General features: G+C 44.1%; 1 protein-coding gene across 1 annotated transcript in view; it reads left to right on the top strand.

The window, feature by feature from the left end:
- Positions 1 to 23,174, top strand: part of LOC113409575 (large neutral amino acids transporter small subunit 1) — a 58,868-nt gene that overhangs the window by 18,076 nt on the left and 17,618 nt on the right. Inside the window, exon 2 of the mRNA XM_026663664.1 lies at positions 7,159 to 7,284. Within this exon, the coding sequence (XP_026519449.1) occupies positions 7,159 to 7,284 (126 nt within the window). The remainder of the gene's footprint in view (positions 1 to 7,158; positions 7,285 to 23,174) is intronic.

Below are 23,174 nucleotides of genomic sequence, written 5' to 3'. Positions count from 1 at the left end.
TTTTTTTTTTTTTTTTTCCCCCTCTAACACTGTTCCCTTGTGGTGGTCCTGGTCCCTGGCCCAGTTCCCTACTTCCCTGAAATTAACTCTGAATTTTCTTGGGTGTGACTCCTCCACTCTCGTGCACTTCCAAGATGTTGTGTGGCACTGTAGCTGCCGTGCGTTTGGGTCATGGTGTTTCTGATGCAATTGCAGTGTAAGTTTTATATCATGTTTGCTTTGGGCAGAGCCATACCTCTTAAACGGCCAGATTCTCTGCTCTACAAACATCCAGAGCATGTGTATACGTGGGCTCTCCTGTGCTGGCTGAGCATGGTAATACTCTTTACGCCCTTTTTGATGGGATTTATTCATGGTGCTGTCAGCTGGTGATCCTGTTTTTAAAAAACAAACAAACAAACAAAACCTTTGGAATCTGTTTAAAGGAATTTAATAAAAAATAGTTCTCAGTGGGGTCAGCTCTAAGTGCTTGTGGGCCCTATACTGTGGTATTGCAGACATGAATGAATTTGTCCTCAGTCCCTCATGTGAGGTAAGAAAGTATTATCCCCATTGTACAGCTCGATAACTGAGGCACAGATTAAGTGACTTGCCCAAGTTCATGCCAGGAGATGAGCAGAACTGGGAATGTAACCCATAGCCCCTGACTCCGAATCTAATGCCTTAATCACAAGATCACCCTGTCTCTCCTTGGGCTCTTGCTCTCCAGTTCTCTGTGGAATCTGCTGCCCTTAAAATCTCTTGAGGGGACTATGCAGGAACCTCATGTTAAGGGCTGAAGAGGCACATGGATCCTTGTGAGCAGACCCTCCTCTTGGGATTTTACAATAAAATGTTTTCAAATTTGCTTTGTCTCCTCTCTTGAGATCAGTGCAGCTTCTTGTTACCCCGGTTTTGTAAAGCTTTTGCAGAGAAACATGACTGATCAGCTCACTGTGTATGTTCAACATGGGCTGAAATTCCCCTTCTCAGAATGATGACATCTGCTTTGCACCCGTTCAGATTAAAGCAGTGGCCAGCTAGGACTCTGTTTAATGGAGGGGCAACCACCATTCCCCTAGCTTCAGAGAGAGTGATTAGCTTAAGACTTGCTGAAGGGACTAAAGGGAATGGAAGTTTCCCTAGGTAAATGTCTTCCACTCAAACCCTGCTTCTAATGCATAGTGTCTCAGATCAAAGGAATAAACCTTTAGGCATTAAAGAATCCTGTCCCTTTCCACTTGAGATCTCTTAAGAAATGGAACATCACTGAAATTTGTCCTCAAGACTCAGTGAAACGTCCCCAGGTGCTCTTCTCTCTAGTAGCATGTCTATACTGCAGAAAAAATACCACAGTAGTGAGTCTCAGAGCCCCCAGGTCAACTGACTTGCAGGGCTTGTGCTACGGGGCTAGAAGTAGCAACGTGGACATGTCGGCCTGAGGTGATGTATCCATCTCTCTAGTAGATGAGACAATATTACTTTAGTGCTTTGAATAGCACTTCTAACATTGAAAGCACTTTACATACATTAACTTTGCAGCATCCCTGTGCGGTAGGCAAGTGTTATTCCTCCTTCACAGATGGGGAAACGGAGGCATAAAGAAGTCATGACTTGCCCCAGCCCATAAAATGTGTGAGCCTGGTGTCGAATGTAGGATTTCTCATCCCTGGGAACTGATGCAAGTCATTTCTCTATTAATGCCCAATATCACAGGGTGGTGCTTAAGGTGAATTTAAAAAATGGGATGAATACAAATACTTCCACAACATTTTACATTTAAAACCAGGTGAAGGGTTTTTAGGCAGCCCCTTCCAGTGCCTCTAGCACAACCTTGCTGGTTAGGGTGCAACCAGAGGTGCAGAAGGGCCAGAAAGAGGCCAGCGTCTAGCGTGCAGGCCGAAGGGAATGTCGCAAAGGAAACGAAATGGCTAAATGAAGAGTAAATGGATGTTAACACTCCAAGGGCCCGTCAACACTAGGGGAGAAAGGGTGTTCTTAAAAGTGTTAGCTCATGTTTTCAAATCCACATATAAACAGGGTTAGTTGTTGTATTTTAACACATTTGCTAGCTGAGGTGAATGCTAGGTTCTCCCCAGAATTCACTACCGAGTTATGTTTAATAATAATAATATAAGGAGATATACCTATCTCATAGAGCTGGAAGGGACCCCGAAAGGTCATCGAGTCCAGCCCCCTGCCTTCACTAGCAGGACCAATTTTTGCCCCAGATCCCTAAGTGGCCCCCTCAAGGATTGAACTCACAACCCTGGGTTTTAAAAGGTGGAAGCTATTGTGTGTTAATGATCATGTTTAAATACACCTTTTCCCCTAGTGTAGACATACCCTAAGGTTGCCTTACCTACCCAGGCAGGGAGCTGTTTTATAGAACAGCTAACTTAACAGTGCCCCTTCTAAGAAAATACTTTGATGTAGATGCTGTGTGTTCACTTGTTACACAATGATAGGAGCTCTATCTCTGAGCCATGCTCCTGCTGAGCGTTGATAGGGCTGCCTGCTTCTTTTCCTACTGAATAACCTCAAAGTCAGACCACTTGGTCGTGTTGGAATGAGGCACGGAGATATGTCCTATCTCCCTTGAACAATATGTAGCAAAGGAGCCATGTTCTATGGATTTTAATTGCTGGGGGTGGGGTGGAGAGAAGGGTTTTTTTCAGTTTGCTACAGCACCGTCAGTTCCCAATCCTATGTTCTCTCCTATATATTAAAGCAGGTCAGCCAAAGCACAGCCCGTGTAGCATGCAATGCAGAACTACATCCACAGTGAAAGGAATCCCTTGGGGAGACTTTAGGTCCTGCACAGAGCAGCTCTGGGTCAGGATGGAGTGTTTGTGTCATAAACCCCCAACATTCAAACTCATGAGTTGCATCCCCCCAAAACCGCCAGATTGGCTTAAAAATTATGATCTATACATATACAAACATTTTGGGTTCTTTTAGTTTTGAGCCTCTAGGCTACATTGGGTCACACTTTCATGCTTTTCTCTACAACCGTGAGGGCCAGAATTCTTTGTTTAAATGAAAGCTGAAATTCTCACAATTTCACATGACTCCAGAAACCGGAGCTTTAAAGGAAACCCCTCTAATTGTCAAGAGAGTTGCCACAACGAGCATTTCATTTTAGGACCTGTTGTCTTTTGTAAGGTTCTCAGGCCAGGAGGGACCATTGTGATAATCTAGTCTGACCTCCTGCATAACACAGGCCAGAGAGCTGCCCCGGAATAATTCCTAGAGCAGAGCTTTTAGAAACACATCCAGTCTTGATTTAAAATGGCCAGTGGTGGCGAATCCACCGTGGCCCTGGGTAGAAAGTTGCACAGTGGTGGGTGTGATCTGCTCTGTTTTATACAAATTTGATTCAGCCTTCAAGCTTCTGTTGCAGTCCTTGGGCGGGCAGAGTTTGGGCATTAGAACAACCGGTGTCCTTGCCATGCTGTGTGCTACAGTGAGCTTTTCATGCTGTTTGAATGAATGATGCAATCGTGGTTCCGTCTTGCTTGGGTGTGCTGCGTCACCAGGAAATCCACTCACTGTGATGATTCATTCAAACACTAAGAGCAACACTAACCATTTATATCAAATCCACACATGCATAGTGTGTCCCTGCACCCTCAGATGTACAGGAAACCTTAGTCCGGTACTGGACGGGCCTAGGCAAGCACACCTACGTTCACCCATCATCACTGGCGATATTCTCAGCTCTGGAAGCATGGTAGTCATGTAACTCCCTGAACTTGCCTTCCACGGGGTATATCTTCTGAACATGATGTTCGCAGGAAGAGTAAGGCAACAGCTTTATCAGATGTTTAGACCCCATCAAATGCAAGTCAGGAACTAACAAATTAGAACATTTAAAAGCAAAAATATTAAGTGTGTGTGTGTTTTCCCCTTCCTCCTCCACCCCACTTAGATTATCAGCTTTTCCTCTCTTTTATTGCCTTATAGGGCGGCTGTGAGGCTTACTTAACTGTTGGAGGCCTTTGGCTGTAAGTCCATAGGTGGAGGGAAATTACTACTGGCTGGCATATGGAATATTAACTACAGTTTGGAGGTTTCACTGGTGTGATTCTGCCAGTTTGGGGTACATCAATCCTGAGGTTCAGGTTTTCAGCATTCAGATTCTGGATGGCATGCCCCATTTCACAGTCTGTCACTGCCTGCACAAATGTGTCCAGCAATTTGTGCAATCTCAGCGGTTTCCACACGTTTCCTAAACTTTCTGCTCAGCTCTCCCTGGGGTGGCTGTTTCAAATGGCCAGAGGAGAAAAACCAGCTTTTTAGTCACTTCAGTGTTCAGGCTGGAAGTCCATGGGTGACTATACTATTCAGGATCTCAGCCCCTATTTCCCCCCCCCCCCCCCCCCACCAAAAAAGAAAAGGAAACGAATCCTCCACCGATATTTGAAAATGGAAAACCCCCTCCAATGCATGCCAGCATCACACCCAGGCTATGTCTGCTCTACCTGGAATGTAAACTCTGACCTATTATGGATAGAAGGCTCGGTAAGGCTCTTCGCAGCACTGCACAAAGCAGCTGTTTGGAGAAGGGATCATCTTTTCTTAATATCTGCAATGTTGATATTCGCACATTGGGGCCCAGCTCCCTTCTTGGGGTGCCTAGGCACTACTGTGATACAGTGGCAAAGCAGTTCAGCTGCTGGTAGTGCTGGATAGGACCTTGCCACTCAGTGCTCTTGGACTCCAGCTCCTGTGGACTTCTCTGGCTGGGCTGAGTGCAGGGAGCTGAGAGGGGTCACTGACTAGCTTGGGGGGAAGTGGGCGGAATACTTACTTAAGAGAATAATCACATCTTTCTTTAAAAGCTCTGCGGAAAGTACCACCTGGCTGGGGGTTTCCCATCTGCAAATCAACTCTCCCCGCCTCTGAAACGGAACCCGTTGCTGCACCCCATCGGTGGGTGGGTGGAAGGAGAAGAGCTGATCGGGAAGATGTCGAGTTGGAGGGGTGGGACGCCCTTAGCCCTCCCAAACGCTTGGGGAAGGCTTTGTGTGTGGTCGGCTGTGTTGCCTTGATTCCATCGGAACAAAGTGGAAAGAGATACAAATGTGACCGTCTCATCCCTGCCTGCCGATAGCAAAATATAATAATTCTCCTTGGTGGTGTGACTGAAGGGCTCTGCGCTGTCCACCCTATCTGTGCACAGACACGTTAACTCCTTCCAGCCCAGTCAGCCGGGCATGCTTGATACCACGCTGCCCCTCCCCTCCTTTCCACAGGGGAAACCAGTGAGTTCAATCTGGGCCAGGACTGTCACATGGTGCCGACAGTCACTCCTGTTTGTTGTCTCTCTTTTTCTTTCTGATCAGACTGCCGGGGAAGCTGGTGTCTGTGAATCTGGAGCCCATTCTCACTCTCTTCTGCCCCCTGCCTTCAAAATCACACCAGTCCTGCCCACAGCACGAAAGGTGTACCTGTTACGTGAATAAATGACCTGTATACTACATATCTTGGGGAAGTGTTGCTGCGTTTGGCCGAGGATCCTGTTGAGTCCGGGTTGTGCTGACAGTAGTTTGATAGGGGATGGGGGTTGTTTTGTGATTTGTAGGCAGATGCCTGTTGCAAAAAGTAAACCGGTGACAGCCATGCATTGGAATGTACAGTAGCCTGGGGTCTAGTCTGACCCATCCTGGAACATATACCACCCCACTTGGCTGCCTTTCTCCTCTGTTGTCTTTTAGAAAACTCATCTGGCTTCTGAAGACTAAAAATATACATCGCAGCCCACATGCGAGAAGATCAGAACTAACCCGTGTGCAAAATCATGGCTCAAGAAAAACATCAACAAGATCAGACACCCCAGAGACAACTCAGTGACTGCCTGGATCCAGGCCTGCAGCCAGCAGCAGGGAGCTGGGTGCTGTACTGGATCCAAGCTCTGGGGCAAGCATAGGGTGTCTGTGCATTGGAGAGAGGTGATGTGCTTAGATTTGGGTTCGAACAGAGGAGAGTTCTATAGAACAGGCTGTGGGCTGCTGCCCACTATACGGCATACCATTAACCCTGGTTTCACCTGGCGCTACTTGCCCATCTCCCCAGCAGGGGAGGGGAGCTGGACAAGGAGAGTGACCACAGGGTGAAAACTGTGTACTCTTCTGATCACTTACTATCTTAAAAGGAAATAAAAGGTTTTGTTAGTGAGCAGCTTTCACATTAAAGGTGGCAAAATGCCTTGTGCTTTTATAGGGAGGCAGTGTGATCTAGTGGACAGCGCGCTGGTCTGGAAGTCAGGAGACCTGATTTCTAGTCCCAGCTCTGCCTCTGACCTGCATTGTCACTTTGCACAAGTTGCTTTTCCCTTCCCTCCCACTCTGTATTTGTCCTGTTTACTGAGACTTTAAACACCTCAGGACAAGGACTTTCTCTTCTGGTGGCTTCACACAGTGTCTAGCACAGTGTGTCCTCAATTTCAATTGGATGCTGTTGTAATGCAGGTAATATAGCAACGCTAGAAATAGCTCCTGGAGTCTGTATTTCCATGGTGATTATATGTAAGCTGGCTTGACCATAGAAGTAATGGGGTTGGTTTAGGAGGTATTGAAGCCATGTACTTTGCTGTTAGTACAATTTTTATGATGTGTCACTATACCCATGTAAGGGGCATGTCCCTGCTCCAGAGAGTTGTAATCTGTAGAGACCGCCTTCTTGAAGACAAGAAATAGGGAGGGGGAGGGATTCGTCCCAATACAATTATATCTTAAATATTTATTTTTAGTCCCTAACCCGTGTTAGCTAAAATATGGCAAACCTTTGACTATACGGAATAATATACCCCAGGGAGTATGTAGACCCAGTGTCCGATAAGTATTCTCAGGGGCTAGAGATCTCTGACTTTGTGGATAATATGGAGGGATTATACTACATTAAATAACATAGGGTTACTACTGAATATAATATACTCTAATAATAATATAGAGATTTTCTACGAAGTCTTTAGAAAGCAAAAGAGTCCTCAGATGGATGCAATTGTGAGCTCTGTTCTTTTTCTTTCTTTCTTTCTTTCTTTCTTTCTTTAAGCAATTTGTGTTTACTAAATTTTAACAGAAAGCAAAGGCCGGTGAGAAGTCCCAGGCTATGTTTTGTGTTCTAAAGACTCGTTGCAGTGGAAACTGATTTGTCTCTCCTTATCTCTGTCTTTAGTGTTTCTCACAGCGGTGAATTGTTACAGCGTGAAAGCCGCCACCCGCGTCCAGGATGCGTTTGCAGCGGCGAAACTGCTGGCTCTTGCTTTGATCATCATCCTTGGTTTTGTGCAGCTTGGGAAGGGTGAGTATGTCTCCTATTTTTGCTGAGGGAGAGAGTGCAAGGCTGGTGGCTAGAGTGGGGGACTGGGAGTTCGGACTCCTGGGTTCTCCTAGCCCTGCCATTTCTTGTGCGACCTTGGTGGGGTTTTTTTTTTTTAATGTCACTAGATGTAAACAGTAAAGCACATAAAACTCTTTTTTGAGACAAGTTCCATACTATGTTGCAACTTTAACTGAATTCCTTCCACTATCTTTAAAAACAAACACACCAACTCCAAGCTAGTGCACATACTAAGCAGTGATACCTTCACATCCGGGTTTATAAATGATAAGGATAGGTTATTTCCTCCTTTCCATCATTCTCAATATGACTGAATTAGTTTTCTTGCCAAATAACTGATAGTGGAGCTGCTTATGCTCTCACCTGGGGAAAGATCAGGGATTGAGTCTCTGCCAGTTGTGGAAGGAAATTTTTGTCCTGTCATTACATCATGAAATCACAGTCACCATAGTGTCTCAACACAACACATCCTGATGACTCAATTTAGCCTTTTTGTGATGCTAAAAATAAATTCAGGATTGTTTTCATTGTCCTGAGGGTCAGGCTTATAGGCTGCAAGGCTGTCTTGCAAATTTCAGGATGTATCTAGGCAGTACAGTAATAAAAATAAATTAATAGTAATAGCAATATCATAATCCAGTCTAATTCCCCTTCCCCTCTGCCTCTCAGGGTATTGTAGCAATTGGCTACACAGCTTTCAGAATGTGCTTATATCCTCTCACCTCCAGAATATATCTATTTGTGTTTTTAAAAATCATAATAGACCAAAGTGACCTTCAGATGGGTCCAGAAATATTAATTACTCTAGAGAATCTGTCCCCAGAAAAAATTGTACAAAGTTGTGTTCAGAAGCTATCATAAATGCATTGCAAGAGTCTGTTCTCTTCCTGTGTGCTTGAGTGACGTTTCCAGCAGTCCCTTTATAAAGGCGGGTGAGCATGTGATGGGGTGTGTATGGGTTTGTCTATGGATAAGCTGCCATATTTTACATCTATAATGGGATTGCTGGAATTTATGTTAATGGTACACAAAGTATTCCACCATGCAAGGTATCTTCCACTTAATTCAGCCATTTGGTTAATTTGGTTCCCTGTTTAATTTGATCAAAATCTAAGGGCCCAAATAACATTTATTAAATAACAGGATGTCTATCTTCTTATCTTGATCTCTTTAGCCTGATGTTATTGGGTAACCTGATCACTAAAAGCACAAAGTTGTCTTTTAATGAAAAGGGAAGACTGTAATTCTGAATGAAATCAGAGAGCCCAGGAGAGAGTCTCCATGATAAAAGATTGGTACATCTAAAGGTGCCTAATATTTCTATAAGCCCTGACATATTAGACAGTGTGAGAGGGACCCTAGTGATCATGTGGATAATTGACCCACTGCTCAATGCAAGTGATAAGAAGAGACTTTATTAGAATAAGATGAATAGAAAATCCCGGTTAATTTACAACTCGTATGCAAAATGGGCACTCCTGTCTGGGCAGGGACCTGCTGTAGATCATTGTTGCACCAAATGCCAACTTTCTGTCACCAAGACTTTTAAAAATATATATTCAAATATTTAAAACCACCCCAGAGCTTGTGTGGAGTCTGCTATCGCCCAGATACAGGTTTAGCTCATGAGAGAACAGAAATTCCCTTAAACGGGCTATATAACTCTCTCAGTTTCAGGTTAACCGCACCTTTGAACCCCTTCTTGCCTTGTGCAAGGACATCCACTTAAGGTTTCAGGCTCCCAGTCGTCACCTCACTTGGGCAGAGACATCTCTCTCTCCCTCCAGACCGGGAGTTTAGGCTTGCAGTTCCTTTACATCTCACTGTGATCTCCCCATCAGGGTCCAGCACCTGTGGGGACCCTTTCTCCAGGGCTTACAGCAGTGTACATCACTTACCAACCAGCCTCCACAAAGCAAAATACATTTATTTGTAAGGTAAAAGCGTTACAGAGAAGACATACAAAAACAATCAATGTTCCTGCACGCATGCTAAAAGCTCACCAGGTGTCACCCATCAATCTTATGGAGTCCTAGTAGGCTAAAGTCTTTTAAACCCTTCCGCCAGGGTTGGTGCCCCCACCCCCGTTGGACAGATGGTCCTGTCCGTTTGCTGAGTCAGAAAGAAGGCCCTGAGTCAGTTTAAAGTCAGCCTTTTTATGCCAAAAGCCCTTAGGTTGTCTGTTGGTCTCTGGAAAATCCAGTTTGAACCTGCATAGGCAAGCCTTCAGGGAGCGGTACCTCTCTGGGGGTGTTTACAACCCGAGTGATTTGCCTTAATTGCCTTCCACTCTGTTTAGTTCTTGGCAGAGGCTGTGGTTCCCCCCCCCCCCGCCCCGCCCCGCCTATACAATCCCTGGCCCACAGTGATACATAAACCATTCCTAAACGTAATACAATATGATCCCCAGAGATAGTGCATGGGTTGCAATATCTGTCCCAGTGGTGACCTGAGCACACCACTCCTCTAGCAGCTAGGACACAGTGTTTCCAACAGGATCATGTTCATTCATCAAGAACTAATCAAAGCCCTTATCTTTGTTGGCTGTCGGTCACACACTGCACATAGCAGTGGTAAATGTGAACTGCAGGCTTTGTGCTGAGACCTAAACTGCCCCAGCTGTCTATTGACAATCGTCCACCAGTCTGTATTCAGCACCCATGAGGTAGGCGGGACAGAAATGGGATATCCCTTACAATGCTGGCTCCTGCAGGTCTTCACGAACATAGACGGACAATTGTAACTGATCAGATTGTGCCCTCTATTGATGGCTGAAAGCAAACCAGAGGGTGAGAAGATGGGACCGGAGCTTTTCCAGGGCACGTAGCTCGGCCGCGTTGTTCACAACGTTGAGGGAGCGCTCCCTACTGGAAGAGACGTGTCGCTGCAGGTAGCTTCTGCAGTACACTCGAGCCATGCTACAGGGAGCAAGGAGCCAGGCATCCAATCCCAATGGCAGTACAGAGAGTTATTGTTCAGCCAGGTGCCCAGCTTTTCGTTCCTGGTCCTGTGTACAGTTTGCCTGCTTCCTGGAGAGTCTAAAATCAGATGGATTTTTTTGGCAGGGGTATAACGGGTGGGTGGGGAGGGGGTTGAAACCAGCCAAGATCTGCAGTGATTGAGAATTGCTATGCAATGACTCTTGTGTGTCTTTATGTGACTGGTTTGTGGGTTCCCGTCCGTTTCCTAGTAGTCTGCATCGGCAGAAACACCCCCATCATTGTCATTCTCCTCCCAGAACGGTCTGTGCACTTTTGTCTACATGACCCCTCGTGTATGGAACATCCTCCCTGGACTAGTCTATAAGGCCCTCCCGTGTCATCCTTCATATCCCTCCCCAAGACCCCCTTCTAGTGTGATGACTATAAGAAATTGACCAACTACTAATAGTTAGGTAGGCGCACTTGGGGGTAGTTGCTATTGATTTTAAAAAATGCTCGGGCTGTATGTTTTAACTCTCTTGCCCACCTGCCCCCTTTCATAGGTTGCTGGTGCGCTCAGATTGTAAGCTCATCCTGGCCAGGACTGCATCTTCCTGTGTGCATGGAAAGTGCCTAGCACATAGTGGGCACTACTGTAATACTATTAGTAATCAGCCCTTTTATTGGCAGTCTTTGTAGAGAAGCCAAGGATTAAATGGGGCAGGGAATATTGTGTCGCCCCCGAGATGGCTTTTCCAGGACTGGGTTGAGGTATGTTGGCTGGGCAGTCGAGGGATAAGCAGCACTGGTGCTAATTTACTGAATTATCAGAGGACTTTCGTCTCCAGTGCTATCAGCTGACACTTAACACTAAACTCTCTATCAATTGAAATTTTTTAAAAAATCAGATTTAAAAAAAATAAAAGATTTCTCTTTGGGAAGACAAAGGAAGCATTCTGCTTATTTTTCGTTGTTTCCTTGTATAGTTACCCTGTGAACTTACAACTTTCTCAAAGATAGGGAAATGCTTTATCTCAGATTTGATTAGCGAGCAAACTTACCCTTATAAAAAACGTTTCCATAGGACTAGATAAAAGTGGATGAGAATTTTGAAATCTGGGTTTTATGAAAAGAAACTTCTTTCAGGGAGCTATGCAAGCACTTTTTTTGTTCAATGTGGATAAATAACATATTTATAGCTTGTCCTGGCAAATTCACTTCCCTGCCTCCCCCCGACACTTTTAAATTCCTGCCTGACCTTTCCTTTGGGAGACACTGCTGTCTTTGCAGAATTTCTTGCTTCTTCAGAGGATTTTATTCCCCTTCCAACTCAGTGCCTACAGCTCTAGAGGAACATTGTTCAAGGCTTTGTTGCAAAATATACTTCCCTCCCCCTTCCTGCTTTGCTGAACTTTATCACTTTTAGAAGAAGGAAAAAACACAAACAAATCCTCTCCTCCAATTTCCCAGTAATTACCCCGGGCCAAGTGAAAGCTTTGTTTTTTATTTTCTGTTTATTATAGTAATAAACACTTTTACTCCACACAAATCTTACTCTCAGGTCTTTTCCAGAGTATGAGTCAGATTTGGCTCCCGGTTACATAGGTGTAAAATCCACATTAACTCTAATGACACACGAGTGTAACCAAGAGTAGAATTTAGCCCTGTTCATGTAGCAACCATCCTATATCTTCCTCCCTTATCACCTCTCTACTCTGTCTCTCTTTTGCAATCTTACTTGATAACCTCCCTTCTTCCTCGTCTCTGTGCCTCTTCGTTTTTCTCTCCACATTAGTGCATACTTGTGTCAACAAGCAACATTTCTGCCAACAGATGAGGGGTGTTTTCTATCTCAGTCCATCCAGCAAAGCCTTCCTGATTGGAGCTGGGTGCTCCTTTTTTCCGGCTCTTTAACAGACCTACCTAGGTGCCCGTGAGCTGCACAACAGGGCAGAGTATAGGGGTCAGAGGTTGACTGGATTATAAACACTGTTTGTTTGTTCCCTCATGAAAATGGAGGTTTGCTAATATAAGAGTATATTGGATACTATTTATCTCTGTAAATACATTTTGGGATGTTGTTTGCATGGAAGTTGTTAAATGTGGATTTCCAGTTTTTGGTGGGTTGTCCTACAAAATCCCAGACATGTCAGGATCCGTTCCATGGGATCTTGCATTTCTGAGGCACTTCACAGGCCACTGTGGTGTGGAACGCACTGCACGTTTAACAACTCTTGCTGAAGTACATTTAGGACAGAAAGTGAAGAGTAATGCGATTAGAATCAATAAGACAATCAGCCCTTTAGGGCAGACACCATGTCTTCCTTTGTGTTCATACAGCACCCAATACAATAGGGCCCCAATCAGGATTGGAACCTTTGGCTGTTACCACTGTGCAAATAAGTAATAATAAAGCTATCCAATTGAAACTCATGGTGCGGTTTGGGGAGGAGAATCTCATTACTCACATGGGGTTTAGGTAGGACTGTACATGACTGTTCTGTAGGCAGCTTTGTTTAGAATCTCTCTACCTGAAGTAGATAACTCACAGTCATTCCATGTTTACAAGCTGGCCTAACTCAAGAGACCTACACTTCTTGCTTGTTTAGTTTTTTTCTTTAACAAAATGCGAGGTAGAGAAATCTCCCTTGTCTAATACTTACTTTCACCAGCCTCACAATGGAAGAATCTGTCTCACTGATCGTCTGCTAGATTCACGTATTCATCTCATGTGCCCTTTCTCATCCTCCATTCATATTTTAGTTTCCATCTTCCCAAAGCTAGCACTTCTCCTTAATCTCAACACAGAGCTGTAAACCTGCTACAGTAGCAATACAGCAAGGGGACTATTTTCCTTCTTTCTCCAGTAACAGAATTATGCTGGCATCACATAAGGTTGCACAACATCTGGTTGCTGGATCTCTTGCAGGCTAATATCAATAGGCCTTGTGTATAAAGTGCTGGCTCTTTAAAATGGGTAATTTTTCTCAAAGCCTGTTAAACTCTGAGTAGGTGGGTGACAATAAATCCCATTTCCGTGGGAAATACATTTTTATTCTGTGTGTCCTTGTTATCTTTTAGACCAATCATTATACTCTTTGGACAAAAGGAACTCTTAGCACTACGAGCTCCGTGAATTTGATGCTTGGTTGGCAATTACACTGCTCTACAGCCAAAATGCTTCTGAAATAAATGTAGTCAAACTTTACTAATTCTGGGTCACTGAGAACGCAAATGATGCTTAAAATTGTTGATTGGCTCTAGTTTTCAAGATATGCTATTGGGTCAGTATATACGACCCTTGACTTGGGAATGGCGGAGGATAAGTGAGTTATAAAGGGAAGGGATCTCAATTTAAACCAGAAATGACTAAAATACATCTTTGACTGGATCTATGAATAAATCTATGACTGGGTTTGGACAGTACTTGCTTTTTAGGCAAAACAATCAATGATGCAATCTGAAGCTGGTATTGCGTCATACATGATATGAATTGCATCATGTTATTCCTAGAAGTCATGGATGATGCAATCATAACGAAGTTTACATCACTCTGCTGAACAAATTGCCCTATATCAGCTCTAGCAATCATACAGTGTCGTGCTCTCTTATTTGTCAGTGTTTGATTTTGCAAAGGGACACATTTCTGTTTAGCCAAAGTGAGCAGAGATGCCTCGTACTTGTGTGAACAGTGCAGATAACTTCTGCTGTTTGTGGTGAAGTGACTTTTGCATCACAAAAGCGCAGTATAACCACTATGGTTAAGAACGCCTATCACCTTTATTTTGGCTGCAAAATTGGAGATCAGGACAAGAGGTGGGCCCCACACATATGCTGCAACACTTGTGCAACAAATCTTCGCCAGTGGTTGAACAGGAAAAGGAAATCTATGCCTTTTGCAGTGCCAATGATTTGGAGAGAGCCAACAGATCATACCAGCAATTGTTACTTCTGCATGGTGCCTCCAGTTGGGAAAGGTGTCAAAGAAGAAAAAGTGGACTGTACATTATCCAAACATTCCATCAGCTATACGCCCAGTACCCCACGGAGAAGGACTGCCGGTTCCTGATGCACCAGAATCAGATGAGGAAGAGGAAGAGGATGAAACTTCTGGTCCTGAACCATCAATGTCACAGGACCCGCATTTTCTTCCATCCTCCTCCTCTGAACCACACCTCATAACACAAGGTGAACTGAATGACCTTGTCAGGGATTTGGAACTACCCAAAAGTAAGGCAGAGCTGTTGGGCTCCAGACTACAGCAGTGGAATCTCCTGGCAGGTGATGTTAGGGTTTCCATGTTCCGTGACCGTCAAAAGGATCTTGTCCCATTCTTCTTCATGGAAGGTGATCTTGTAGCCTGCAACTACATCGATGGTGTGATGGCAGCCCTCAACATCGTTCACGATCCAGATGAGTGGAGACTGATCATTGATTCATCAAAGATGAGTCTTAAAGCTGTTTTACTGCATAATGGCAATGTTTTGCCATCAATTCCAGTTGGTCATGCAGTCCATATGAAGGAAACCTATGACAACATGAAACAACTTTTGAGGTGCATAAACTATGACCAACATCAGTGGCAGCTTTGTGGCAATTTGAAGGTTTTTGCTCTCTTGCTTGGTCTGCAGACTGGATACACAAAGTACTGCTGTTTTCTCTGCGAATGGGATAGTCGTGCAAGAGATTCCCACTACATCAAGAAAGATTGGCCACTCCCACAGTCATTGGAGCCTGGGAGGAAAAGTGTTCAGCATCCACCACTTGTTGAATCAAGGAAGATTTTGTTACCACCCTTACACATCAAGCTGGTCTGATGAAGAACTTTGTCAAGGCCATTAACAAAACACAAGCAGCTTTCAAGTACCTCCGTGGAAAATTTCCAAGGTTAAGTGAAGCTAAGATAAAGGAAGGTGTCTTTGTTGGTCCTCAGATTCGTGAACTTCTTCGAGATGATGCATTTGACCATGCACTGCGTGGCAAGGAAAAGACAGCATGGAAAGCCTTCCAGTTAGTGGCAATAAATTTTCTCGGAAACAACAAGGCAGACAACTACAGGTTGTTGGTGGAAAACCTCCTCAAGGCATACAAAAGCCTTGGTTGCAACATGTCACTAAAGATAAATTTTTTGCACTCTCATCTAGATTTTTTTCCGTTGGACTGCGGAGCACTGAGCGACGAACACTGCGAGCGATTTCACCAGGACATTGCAACAATGGAGAAACGCTATCAGGGCAAATGGAGCCCATCAATGCTTGCAGACTATTGCTGGACAGTGACAAGAGATGCTCCATTTAATGAATACAAGAGACAAGCCAAGAAGCGCCGAGTAGACACAGAATAGGACTAAACAATGTACAGAATAGTTTTTTGCCTTTTGTTTCATAATAAATTTTATTTATATAACCCTTTTGCTGATTTTTAAAGTGTTACATAAACAGGACAGGTGAAATATTATCATGTAAAGCAACCATAAACACATGAAAAGACCTAGGTTTACAATTTATGATTAAAACTCTACTATCTACACAATATACATAGACATAAAATGTAAAAACTTAAATATCTTAGAAACAGTAGCCAATCAGTTGTTTTAATTGTCATATTTGAATTCAGCACATCAAAATACATAATAAATAGCACATTTTATCTCTGAAGCAGACGACTTCTCAAAAATTGTAGACCAGTGTTATTGTTGTAGCAAAGTACACATCACGTTTGAAATATTTTTTGCAGCAACTTGGCTGGCTCGGAGGTCTGGGAGGTAGAAGGGTTGGTATGTTCCCATGGCATTTCATTTTGTGTCTGAATGGAGTTCATTAACTTTTTTTCATTATTATTTTTCCTACCACTATTTTATATTTACATGATCAGTAAACAGTGGAAAGTAACAATATTGTAGTCTCTTATTCAAATGTGGAAACTTTGGAGACTTTTATAGCCTGTCTGTCTGCAATTCCCCCTCAGTCCTTGGCTCTGTCTTTTCTCTCTGTTGCGAAGTGTTTTCATTACTTTAAGAACCGCAATAAAATTTTATGGCAAAGAAAACACGTGACCGTATTACCCTTTGCAAAACAGCATTTTCTTATGAGCTTTCTGTTTACATCTCTAATGCAGATCCAGAAGGAGAGCAGAAGTCGGTTCCTACACCTAGGGCCTGGTTTACTTTTAAAAGTTGTACCAGTATTACTATTATGGGACAGAAAGGGGCGAGGAGCTTTGTTTGTTTTTGTTTTAATTTGGATAGTTATACCGGTAAAAGCCTTAATGTGGATGCACTTGTGATGGGTTTCCCCTGCTGTGCCACTTGGAACTGGGGTACCACTGAGCCCACCTGACCCACCAGCCTGGGCTGCCTTTCACACTGTGGTGCTGGGGTAAGTTGGCAAGCTGTCCAAGCCTGCTCTTTCACCAGCCTACACACAGGTAGGGACACACCCAGCTGCAGCTTCACACACATGCTGAGAACATCTCTGCATGGGAAGGCTCAGCTAAGGCACCTCCCTGTCGCTAAGGCAATCCCCCCCCTCCCCCCCGGAGTGTAAACTCAAAATTATACCATCTTGCGCTGCACAGGGAACTGTACAGTGTAAACTCATGACCTTCGCCCCGTCCCTGAATGTGGAAGAAGATCTGCAACAGCTTTCTGTTCCAAGTATGATTTCTACACACTGGTTTTAGACGGTTTATTAACTACAAAGAGATTTTAAGTGATAGCAAACAGATCAAGGCAGATTACTTTGGTAAATAAACAAAACCGCAAACTGAGTTTAACACACAAGATAGGTAGGATATCAATTAGCAAATTCTCACCCTGAGTGATAAACCGGCTGGCAGATTCTTAAGGCACAAGCTGCCTCGGCTTGCCCGGGTTTTCATACACAAGCTAAAAATCTCTCTAACCTGGGACCATCACTTCCCCCCGTTCAGTCCTTGCCCCTCAGGGGTTTCCAGGTGTGTTGTTGTGGGGAGAGTGAGGTACCATCATGATGTCATTGTCCCCCTTTTATATAAATTAATGGAGATATCCTATCTCCTAGAACTGGAAGGGACCTTGAAAGGTCATCGAGTCCAGCCCCCTGCCTTCACTAGCAGGACCAAGTACTGATTTTTTGCCCCAACTCCCTAAGTGGCCCCCTCAAGGATTGAACTCACAACCCTCGGTTTAGCAGGCCAATGCTCAAACCACTGAGCTATCCCTCCCCCCACAATCTTCTTCCCACTTGCTGGAAAGCTCTTTTGCTGTGACCTGGGTCAAACATTTCCCATTGTGTAGTGCTCTCTCTGAGAGGTTTCTATTGTACACAGTTCCTGGGGTAATCCTTGTGCTTGTTTGCATTTCCTCAATAAGCCATTAACATTGTTTGGCCTTTTTACGGTTATACCTATCTCATAGAACTGGAAGGGATCCCGAAAGGTCATCGAGTCTAGCCCCCTACCTTCACTAGCAGGACCAAGTACTGATTTTGCCCCAGATCCCTAAGTGGCCCCCTCAAGAATTGAACTCACAACCTGGGGTTTAGCAGGCCAATGCTCAAACCACTGAGCTATCCCCCCCATTGTACCTGAAAGGCTGCTTGTGCGTATTTTCAACCTCACAACATGTTTCAGTAACACGTACATAGCCAAACTTCAAAACTTCACATACGACAATAGCACATACAATCCAATGAGATATTAATGTCTAGCAGATCAAGACTTTTAGAATGATACCTCACAAGGCATACTTTGTACAAAACATATCCTAATGACAGTGGTGAATATTGGGGAGCCAGGGTGTCACAGCACTTATGCCAGTATAAGGGTACCTTATGCTGGTATAATTATTCCGCTTCCTGTACATGAATAGGTCATAACTGTATCCACACTGGGGATGGGTTGTACCAGTTTAAACTATATAAATTTAGTCCAAGGGAGAGAACTTTCTAGTGTAGACATGACCCCTGTTTTTCCCTCCACTGCTACTACAGACTATCTTTGTTCTCTCTTCCAGTGATATGCTAAAGTTTACTTAGTACCTTCTGTCCAAGCATGTCTAAGCCATGTCTAGGCCAGGGATTGCCTAGTGAAGCGCCAATGTGATCTAGCAATTAGAACAGGTGACTGGGAGTCTGAACACCTGGGGCTAGATTCTGAATCTAGATTTGTTTGGCTGGAAGACTGCCTAGTCATCAGTGGGGTCCGGGGGTCCGATCATACAGAACCAGATGCAGCAGCTCGCTCTTGGGTTATATTCCTGGGTCTACCTCTGATTTGTTATGGTTTCAATTAAAATTCATATATGGATGATGAGTATTTTGGAGCAAAATTGAAGGGAGAAACCAGGAGGATTGGGGTGTCCTTGACTACATGGCAACTTTCTGATCTTGGATTTGGAGCTGATCTGATTGAGCCATTAAGTTTTCCAAGGAAGTGAGCCACTAAACTGTATCATGATTATTCCCATTGCAGTTCTGCAGCTGTTGCATTTAGACCCACAGCTCTTTTAAAGGCCTGCTTAAACCATCAGACTGTAAGGATTTGTTTAAAGAAAAAATATAATAGCTTCGCTGGGTCAGTTTTAAAGCTGGTGCCTTTAATCTGTGGCACCACACAAGAATACGTTGGTATATTTAGATGTGGAAAACATGAAGTGGACATTCTAAAGTCAAAAACCAGATTTTTAAATTTTTCTAAATTTCTTAATTATTAAAACTGAACATGCTTAAAATCCTAACTTCCTTTTTGCTATTGATGCTGGGTGATATAGATATGGTTTTTTACATTGAATTAATCGTGGTCAATGAAAATAGTCACGTTCAATTTCTGGTTCGTGAGCCCAATGCTGCAATATTTGGTTACAGACACTGCTGTGGCATGCTTAAACCAAACCAAAAGCTTGTTCTCACCAATATTTTTGGAGGGGTGTGTATGTGAAGGGGAGTAATTAAATTCAGACTTCTGTTAGTTTACAACTTTTAAAAAATTCTTGCCTTCTGATTTTAAATCATTTGCCTGTGAGCCTCAAAGCGACTGCCTTAAATCCACTGTGGGGGCAACGCTGAGAATTAAGGCTTCCATTCTGTCCTTAACTCGCTTCACTGTGTTCTCAGAGACCTAACACAGAGAGCTGCAGCTGTTGAACAGACACGGGTGAATTAAGGACAGACGTAGGTAGGCTGAATTTCAAACATTTGCCATGGAGGGTTTAGATTAGCCCCCAAACCTCGTTTTTTCCTTTAATTATATGCAGACTATATAATCCTGTACTCTTGGGTCACCCACCTCATGGACTGGTTCATTGTTCAGGGTAAAACGGTCTTTAAAAGCACGATTGTGCCTGGCAAACTTCCCACTGTACGTGGGACTGTTTTAAAAATAAAAGTTAGGAACTGAAGATCCAAACCTTAGAGACTAAGCAGAGTAGCACAGAATAAATCCATAAAAGCCCAATAGACATATTATCTACCTACTCTGGTTGCAAGGCAACATCTTGGCTTTGTGTGTGTGTGTATCTTTATTTTTAATTGAATCTCTTTCCCTTTTGCTAGGAAGTTCCCTTTTGATCTGCCTCCTTCAATGAGGTTCATTTTGCTAATTCCATGGCGGGAGAAAAAGAAAATTGCCTTGTTTGTGACAAGTCCCCTGATTAGAACAGATCTGAGGGAGGGAAAGTTTACTCTCTTCCACTCTACTGGCAATAATGGCAGTTGAATGCGCTGAAAAAGCCTGTCAGGACAAATCTGTATGAGACCAAGGGACGGAATGAAGAAACCCTTGTTAATAGCAAAAGATTGGTCAGGTTATAGAGGTCTGGTTTGTTCTGGAGTCCCATGAAAGAGAAGCTAAGAAATATTCTGTTGAATTGACAGGGAAATTTGCAGTGCTTGGCCGGTAATTAACAAAATCTGAGGCTTGAAGGATCTCAGAACACAAACTGCGGACAGATACTGACAATACATAGGGCCACAGATTGAACAAGTGTTGTCATTGTCCATGTTCCCTGCACTCCATACCCAGAGTTAATTATACGTAACCATTCAGAGAGCAGCAGACAATTAGCATAGTTACAGCAGTCAGTAGATTTTCTTCTAATGCCTGCTAGCTGGCTGGCTCAGGGGACCGGTAATGGGGTATAGACCTTGGACATGAAGCTCACTTATTCAGATCTAACGGTGGCAAACTCCTGACTGTTTGGAATGAGTTTGGGGGTCAGAGTGCAAATACCTAGTGGATAGGTGCCCACATGGCAACACCCATCGCCACAACTTCCTCCTGCTTTCCCCCCATTTTCTGATCTGTAGCAGCGAGGCCAAGGGCTATGGAGACCGAACTCCCCACTCGTCTTTTGAATTTGTCCCTGCAGATCATGAGGCACGTACAGGAATGGGGGTAAGGAAAGCTTGCCCTGTTGTTGCCCGTGCTGTTCCTGTTGGGTGGGTGTGATGAGAATAGAGGCTGTTTCCATGGCTGTCAATCCGTCACTTTCTACTAGAACTTGAGGTTTCAAGGAAAACTGCTGTTATGAGATCAACTTCAGCGTTCCTCTTTGTCATCGTGTGTGTGTGTGTGTGTGTGTGTGTGTGTGTGTGTGTGTGTGTGTGTGTGTGTGTGAAAAGTGGGTGAAGGTATCAAAATGGAGAGTGAATGGAGAGTCTGGAAAAGTAGACAGTATTCTCCACAGCTCTAAATCATATCGGGCTGGCCGCATGTTGAAGACTTAATCAGGCATTTCACACTAGAGGGTGAATAACTCAATTATGCAGGATTGCTTTATGGGCTTGTTGCTCTCTAACCACCAATTTAATCACCAAGCAAAGATGGATGCTAATGTCTGAGGCCAAGTGGGCATAGTTGGTGCAGGCGCATGCCAATTGCCTGAGGTCAGGTGGGCATGGCAGGTTAATGTGTTGCACAGTTTGCATGCTCTAGTTTGAAAGGAGGCATAATTAGTTTTTACCCAGCCAGTTTGTTCTTGCCAGCTGCTGTGTTAAAGCGCTTGGTGACCAAGGCCAGGAGTAGTGACACCTAGACTTTGCACATGTGCAGTTGCCTGTGCAAAAAAATTAACGTGCATAAAAATACAGGCGCAATTGCTGTGATTTCTCTTCCAGTCATAGGGACTGTATGGTCAAATGCCCATTTGTATGTGTGGTGATTGCAGTTATGGTGCACATGGAAGACTGTCCCGCAATGCGGGTGTAGGTGTTGACGCAACATTTTAATGTTGCTTGAAGGGAGCGATTATAGGCAGTGTAGTACACCCTGTATATCCATCGTCACTGCCACGTGGCTACACCATGTTTGCAAGCCCTAAATGGGCAAAACACTTGTGCCTGTGGCTATATACCTCAGTAGGGTGATCATCCGTCTGTCTGTATTTGAGAAGCTGAGTAGTGCTCATTTGCAGGTACCCAAAATGCACTACCTTCTCCTAGCTGCATCAGAGTTGGTGCTTTAAGCTCTGGGACCCTCCAGTTCATTGCAAACTGGCCAAGGAAAAATTACCTTTGACCACTACTGATCTAGGTTAGATTCCAAACAGCAAATCAGATTAAAGGTTCCATTTCAGAAATACAGCCATGCTAATGCTGTTAACGGTATGGCACTAAACACTTGCATATTTTGCTCTTTTTTCCTCCACATCAACCCCCAGAGCTTCTCTCTGTCTGCCTCCAAACAGCCTTTGACTGTAGCCGTAGCAGGTTACACCACTGATGGATCAATAGCTTGTCTTGTTTTATGCTATACTTTCCCCACAGCTTCTTACTGAAATGGAGCTATGATTAAAGGCTGTGGCCTCTGATAATTACAATCCTGGAAACTGAGTACGAGCAACAGATGGGTGGCTATGCCATCCCCAAGGGTCGTTGGCTCTGTTACAGAACTAGTTGGTTGGCCTTAAATCAGTCCCTATTCAGGACCTTAGTTGGCTGGCTTCCCTCCACCCTCTTCTCAGCTACAAGTTTCTATGGATGTGGATTAAACCTGCTGTACTCAATAAAATAAGCTAGTGGGAAGTGGCTGGGAATGCATTGGACTGTTTGGAGTTTGCATTTTGCCGTTAGCCTGCCCTAATGGGAAAGGGGTGGGGGTTATTTGTGAAGTGCCCCGTCTGCACCTAAGATAAACATTGGAGTAACTTGATACATTCCCTAAAGTCTCTAACGACCACCTTTGCTTTCTCTAATTCCCAAAGGAAGCTTGCCCTGTGACACACACCTCACCCACTCCCAGCCTGCCTGGCCCAATAAGTGTAGAGTCGATAGTTCTGTATTTTTTAATAGCAGCTTCCACACTGGTGGATACAAAAATTGCAAGAAATCAGGAGCAGGTTGCACAGGGGAAGGGCTTGATTATGCTTCCTTGGTAGCAACAAAATGCAAAGGAGCTCAAGAATGCAGCAAAGGTGTGTGTACCCAGTGTGCAGTGTACGTACACAGTGGTGCAGTAGTAGTGTATGGAAGATGCTGTTGAAATGGATTCCTTGGGCTTTGCAGCTTTCAATAAGCTATCAAGAAGGTTGTTTTCTGAGGCTAAGGGAATACCATTTTGGTCCTGATCTAGCAGGAGTCACACCCAGATGAGTGGTTTGATGCAGTGCTTAGGAAGGCAGATTGTAGGCAGCCTTTGCCCCTTCTAGTTTATGAGCCGACAGAGGAGCATAGCTGGAGTGGACAGGTAGTTCTTTCCTACTCTGGCCTCCTCTGAGAGCCCAGGGCTCCGTGATGAAGATAATGATGCACTTAGAGGGAAAGGAATTTGGCAACCAGAACGCCCTTTGGGCCTCCAGGTCTTGATCATTATTGTTATTATTCTTAATAATAATAATAATTAATAATAGCACTTTATGAACATTAGCTAAGTAACCCTCCCAGCGCTCTGGGGAGGGAAATGTTATTACATTTTACAGAAGTGGGAACTGAGACGCAGAAATGTGCTCTGACTTGC

Source organism: Terrapene carolina, unplaced genomic scaffold (genome assembly GCF_002925995.2).
Source record: "Terrapene carolina triunguis isolate 2854851 unplaced genomic scaffold, T_m_triunguis-2.0 Scaffold33891, whole genome shotgun sequence".
Lineage (NCBI taxonomy): Eukaryota > Metazoa > Chordata > Testudines > Emydidae > Terrapene > Terrapene triunguis.
Note: the sequence above shows the minus strand (reverse complement) of the source record. Positions and strands in the feature narration are given on the sequence as shown.